Below are 6,476 nucleotides of genomic sequence, written 5' to 3' on the forward strand. Positions count from 1 at the left end.
ACAGGCTAACAGGCTTATAATGGTATTGAGCTGGTTGTTCATTCCTGTGAGTGTGCTTCTGTCTGTATGTATATATATATATATATATATATATATATATATATATATATATATATATATATATATATATGTATATATATATATATATATATATATATATATATATGTATATATATATACTGTGTTTATATATATATATATATATATATACACACACACTTTTAAGCCCTTCTCAGTCAAACACCTTGACATATAAAATAGCTATTAAAAAATGTATATTTTTTTAATAAAAATACTTGAGATACCTTTGTTCTTCATTTAAAAGAAAAAGTAATTTTTCCTTTTAAATATCTATCTAAATATATAAAAAAAAACAATACAAAGTGGAAGTGTTTATCAATCCTTTATTGAAGGTGACGTTTTGGGGACAGTCTCCCCTTCCTTAGAATATCCAGAAGTGCATGAAAACATAAAAATATATAGGCCAAAAGACCCCTCCCCCTGTAAAAATGTGCCCAAAATGTGGTCATAACAACCCCTCACAAACAAATTAGTTAAACATATAAAAGACAAACCCAAGTGGAGATAGTGTAATGAAATAGTGTACAAAAACTGTGGCTCAGTAAGGAGCATCACATTCATGTAAACAGGGACAAACTGATCAGCCAGGCAAATAGGACCTTAATCGAGGGCCCAGCAGGTAGGCAGACCCACAAATGGCATCTCCATGGCTCCTAATGTGTTGCTTAAGCTGAGGTTGACAGCTGCGCTATCAGTTACTAAGCAGTTAAGTGTGGGTTTAGTGGGGGCCTTGGCCCCAGAGTGTGGGCCTTGTGTCTGAATGTGGGGGTCTGTGACTGTGAGGTCCATGTGACTGTGAGGACCATGGAGTGTGGGCTCTGGCCATGGAGGTTAGGGGCCCTGTCACTGGCACTTGATTTTGGGGGTCCTGACCCTGAAGTTTGGGGGGTCTGGTGGGGGCAGGGCAGGGAGGCTACCATGTTCATTTGCATAAATGTGGATCATTGTGAGACAGTGAGGGCCCTTCCCTAATTTTTACCTGGGGCCATGATTGGTCTCAATCTGTCCCTGCATGTAAACCAAAATGATGACTGGGTTAAATTCTGGCATGTAAGAAAATTCTTTGTTTTCCTCTCATTTTTTAGGTTATCCTTTTCAAGGAACTGAGATGGTCATTCGAGACTGTGCTAAAGACTGTTCTTCAAGTGACAGTGACCAGATTGGAGCTGACCAACTTGTTTTGTGTTGCAACAGTGATCTTTGCAATAACAGAGGTGTTTATGCTGGTGGATCAAATAGCGGAGCTGAAACTGTAAAGAATTCTTTTGGATTTGGATTACTTATTTGTTTCATAAGTATAGTTTTATCATTGAGAACTGTCCTGTAAACAAATGCAACACTCAAATGACAAGAAACACTAAGAAAGATTTTTTCAAAGGAACATATTTATTTGTAAAACAAAAAATTGTGTGTATTCATCAATAATTCAACAGCACTTCTACAATACTCCTATTTATCAAGAAAGACTATAAACTAATCAAGGCCATTATAACTTAAAGAGACATAAAACACTTTAACTTTGTGATATTAAAGACCTGTTTGTCAAAAACTCATCATCATGGAGTGAAACCATCACGTCAACTTTTACAGTGGCAGATCTCGTTATCTCTCTAAAACGTCCCCTTGAGATGCCTCTTATAGAAAATAATGATGTATTCGGAAATTGAGAATCCCACAGGGTGGCCCGAAGGTAACTAAGAGAATCTGGCACTGATAATACCATTTTTAAGCAAATACAAATGAAATAGTGTTCTTTCCAGTGTTCTATAATTGCATTCATGTCTTTTTCTATCAGTATAATGAGTACATTGTATATTTTGAGTTAATAGCTAGGATACATTTGTAGGGATAAAACCTGTAGAGGTAAAATGCTTAGAGAATACAATAAGACCTGTGAGAGAACTTTAGATAAGCCCAAGAAATGCCCCTGTTCAACCAATTTGACAAACTTGTGAGACACATTATATGTTAGAAAAAATAACTATGCTTTGGTTTTTTTTTTTTACTTTTTTACTACAAATTTAGATTTGTAGTTTGAAATGACTTTTTTTCTGTGGACATTAAATACATTTTTTTCCCTGTGTGGTTTAAATATGAATTGCATAATTTAAATTTGAATTTTGCTGAATGCTTTAAATGTGAATTTGAATGCATATTATTAATATGATTTGTAATGAATGTTTTAACCCCTTTCACAGGGGCCTATTTAAGGCTGTACTGCATGAGGCATACAGAAATAGTGCAGTCTCTCCATTGTTTCTACAGCACTGTATTTTAATGTCTCTCTTTAACACACAGAAATATAGAAATTGCCTTTAAACATTCTCCTCTGAATTGAAATCTTTAGAAACACAGGGATAAAATGCTAAATCACTCAAAATACATTTTTTAAGCATAGTTTTAAGGTTATTACCTCACTATAGTCATAGGTGACACCATGTTGAAGTTTTTATTGCATTGCATTCCAGTGCTTAAGTGTGTGCAGCAATTCTCCTTCAGATATCGTTATACGGCAGTATAACATTTGTTTCAAAATGGCAGCACCAATAATTAGACTGAGGTGCATGAAAATAATTTGGTGTTTAATATCCCTTTAATTATGTGTAGAAGGAAAACTTTGCAATAAATGTTCATTAGAAATGGAAGTGCACACTGCAAAATTGACAAACCTAACCCTACCACATATCTGTCACTAATTTTCTTTAGTGGAGATAAGTTTTAAATTACAAGCCTTGATTGGCTTCTTCAAGTAGTAGTAATAATAATAATAATAATAAATGGTGGGGGTAAGTTTAGCCTTTGAAAAACAGCTGCAGGAAACAAGGTATTAATGTAATCAGAAAGTTTTCATGTTTCCCTTGCATGCTAATTTATTGTAGGAATACAGAAAGAAATTCTAATTCCAAGGTGTTTTATGTCCCTATAAGACAAATGTTACAGTTTTAAAGTATTACTGAAATTCTTGTTAAAGGAACATGAAACCTAATTTTTTTTCTTTCATGATTCAGTTAAAGCATATGATTTTAACCAACTTTCCAATTTACTTCTATTGTCTAATTTGCTTACTTCTATTAGTAATCTTCATTGAAAATCATTCTTACGAAGGGCTTAGGATGCTTGGAGCTAGCTGCTGATTGGTGGATGCACTAGTATGCCCATTTTCATTGGTAACCGATGTGTTCAGCTAACTCCATTGCTGCTTCTTCTATAAAGGATACCAAAATAATGAAGCAAAATTGATAACAGATTTAAACTGGAAAGTTAAAATGTATATTCTATTTGAATCATGTACTAAAATGTGGGTTTTATGTCCATTTAAAAATATATTCCAAAGCTATAATAAATGACTTAATACAATTTAAGGATATAAACTATATTAATACTATAAATACATTAAGATTCATTAAAATCACTGTGTGAAGTGTTTTGCTATCAACAGAAACAAACTATTCAAATGAAATGATAGTAAAAATGCATTTTTAAAATGATACAATTATCTTTTTTCCAAAGGAGTCAAACCACTATTTATTTTTATTTAAAAAAAATAAATTAAACAGATAAATTATAATATAACAGTTTTGATTCTGGCTCGCTGCCTCACTCCTTATACTTTCTGTTGTGTAGTGAGGTCCCAAGATTTCTGTACCTTGCATTATCTGTGTGCGTCTGATCTCTGATAAACTAACTGCGCATGTGCAGTTTGTCTGCAGTAACATGCCTTAAATGGCTCGGGTTTCACAAGAAAGCTTGTTTATATTAATTTTAATAGGCCACATAGCAAGGCTTTACAATGACTGTTTGCGCTGCTGCAATGTGCAGAATAAAAAAGCCTGCTTAACTGGACAGTCCAGTAAAACTTTCACAAAAATACTGAACACTTAAATGTCCAGGTTTATTTTTTAAAGTCCACTAGTTTTACTTACATGTAAAAGGCCTCCTATGCCTCAGTGCTTTAAAAATATGTAGCAGATAGAGATGAATGACAGTCAAGGGGGTCAAATCACTACTATTTATGCAATTTGTATGTTACAGGCAGCAATGGGGTAGACAGACTGTTTAGTTGTTAAAAATATACATCAAGATCACTAGTGTATATTTTTGAGGGTGGGGCATTGTGTGACCCCGCCTACAATTATGTCCTAGAGATTGTTCAGTAGTTTTATGTTAAACAGACAGCAAAAATAGCAGCAAAGGCAATATATGGTAACACATTTAATTAAAACAAAAATACTATTTAAATCTATGATTTACTTAATAAGTTAATTTCATGAGGTTTACATTTACTGTGATTTTAAATGCAAAATGATTCTTCCTTTTATATCTATCCTCTGTTTATCATCTATTTTTCTAATAATTTATTTCTTGTTGTTACTGTTAATTCATGAACCAATACTAAATAATAAAAAAACAACTTGACATATTTTCTGTCTGAGTGTATCTGTTTATTTTGAAAATTAGATGTTCTTTGATGCTTTGTATATTATGATCATGCAGATGTGTCCCTTTCCACCAAAGGGGCAGGGGTCAAGTCGAGCGGGTACTCATGGGAACGGAGTTCCTGCACTATTTTTGCAGGAGGAACTAAGTTCCCTCTGGACAGAGAACAGAGATGCTTCAGTAAACACTGCTGCTGATGGGAGGAGCTAGAGGAAGTCTGGTTAGATGGATAGTGAGATCTTCTAGTAATGGGCAGTAACAATTCCTACAATACACTAAATGCAAGCCTGTCAGTGGTCCTGTTGTGTGATCACCCTGCACTGTGTGTAACACATGGTGCTTAGATTTCTGTGTGGCTTGCTCTGGGGTTATTCAGCAGAAGTCGGACTATTGCACTTTAAGTGGGTGAGACTCTGTGACATAGGAGGATTCCCAAGCCCAAAGGCAACCATTTAACCCTTCATTTGATTTAATTTGCTTTCATTAACCAAAGTGTATAGATTATTGTAACTAGGGTTGCACCGATACCGATACTAGTATCGGTATCGGTGCCGATACCAAGTATTTGCATGAGTACTTGTACTCGTGCAAATGCACCGATACTTAAACCGATACCTCCAATTCCTAACCATATGCCATCTTGTGGCATTTTTTCAAACTGTATGTTCCTATATCATTTTAAGCTGGAGTGGAGACTTAACTAAAAATTGTTCACTTCTGTTTTGCCAATACAAATTGCTGTTATTTGTATTATTTTACGTCAGAGCAGCGCTTTAAAAGCTGCTATTTTACAGCTGGAAGCCTCTCATCTTGCACAATTATGCTCAAAATATACTGTACTCTGAGGAACACCCTTAGCCAGGGCTGGACTGGGAATTAAAAGCAGCCCTGGAAAAATATGAAGACCGGCCCTATTTTCTGTTGAGTCAGTAGAATACAAATGCCCCATTTTTCTCAAAGGGGATTACTGAGATACTCCTTACCCAATGTTATTTTCAGAATTAAATTATACGACTTTGTATTAAGTACAAGTGTCAGATTTATCAGTTATATAGGCACCCTACAACCCAATTGCATCCAGTAATCACCCCTTTAAATTGTAGCTTTCCAGTCCCAGCTGCTGCAGCTGTTATTTATTGTTGTTATTATTAATATATGTTATTGTAATAATTTTATTTATAAATATGTTTTGTGAACTTTGTGACAACAAGCACATAAAACTGTTTTATTATTTCATAATGTCTTTTGAGATAAAGTTAATAATTATAAAGAAGCGATCTTAAATCATTAGTCTGTATTGTGCTTGGTAAACTGTCATGACATTAAAAAAGTATCGGTAATTGGTATCGGTGAGTATTTGAAAAAAAGTATCAGTACTTGTACTCGGTCTTAAAAAAATGGTATTGGTGCAACCCTAATTGTAACTATTCTCTCGTCAGGGTCTTGTTATGTTTTCATTCCATATTACATAAACCACTGTACCTTTAAGGTTTTAATCAATGCCCCTTTTTCCATTGTTATATAAGTCTCATTCTCAGATACCACGTTGCTTGGTAATTTTGAATTATTCCTGAGCTATATGCTGAAGATTTAACTACTCTAGGTTGTTAAGCTTTCTCCCGTCTTTTCTTCTAAAGAAGACAACGTGTCTTTCAAACGCCTGGGACTACATCCTGAGTTTAAATGTATCTGCCTGAGGCTACTGTCTGTAGCTACTGCCTAGTTACACTGTATCGGAGTTCACTAACTAACCTCCGGAGCTCTCCATCAGGCTTGTCATCGGCTTCCCAGCTGGTTGTGACGTCACATCCTCCTATCCGATCTCCAGTTTGGGGTCACTGCAACTCAGCTTAACCGGTAAGCTTAATGTGTTCAGATTTAACACTTTTCCCTCTAATGCGCCTTTATCAAGTGTTCCTCAATATTGATATCAAGAACCACCCGTTCCTAAGAAATCC

The 6,476-nt window shown here is 34.8% G+C and overlaps 1 protein-coding gene across 1 annotated transcript in view; it reads left to right on the forward strand.

The window, feature by feature from the left end:
• The window catches only part of LOC128661175 (ly6/PLAUR domain-containing protein 2-like), a 53,104-nt gene extending 48,603 nt beyond the window's left edge, over window positions 1-4,501 (forward strand). Inside the window, exon 3 of the mRNA XM_053715407.1 lies at window positions 1,167-4,501. Coding sequence (XP_053571382.1) covers window positions 1,167-1,408 — 242 coding nt within the window. The 3' untranslated portion in view covers window positions 1,409-4,501. The remainder of the gene's footprint in view (window positions 1-1,166) is intronic.
• The last annotated feature ends 1,975 nt before the right edge of the window (window positions 4,502-6,476 follow it).

Source organism: Bombina bombina, chromosome 5 (assembly GCF_027579735.1).
Source record: "Bombina bombina isolate aBomBom1 chromosome 5, aBomBom1.pri, whole genome shotgun sequence".
Taxonomy (NCBI): Eukaryota; Metazoa; Chordata; class Amphibia; order Anura; family Bombinatoridae; genus Bombina; species Bombina bombina.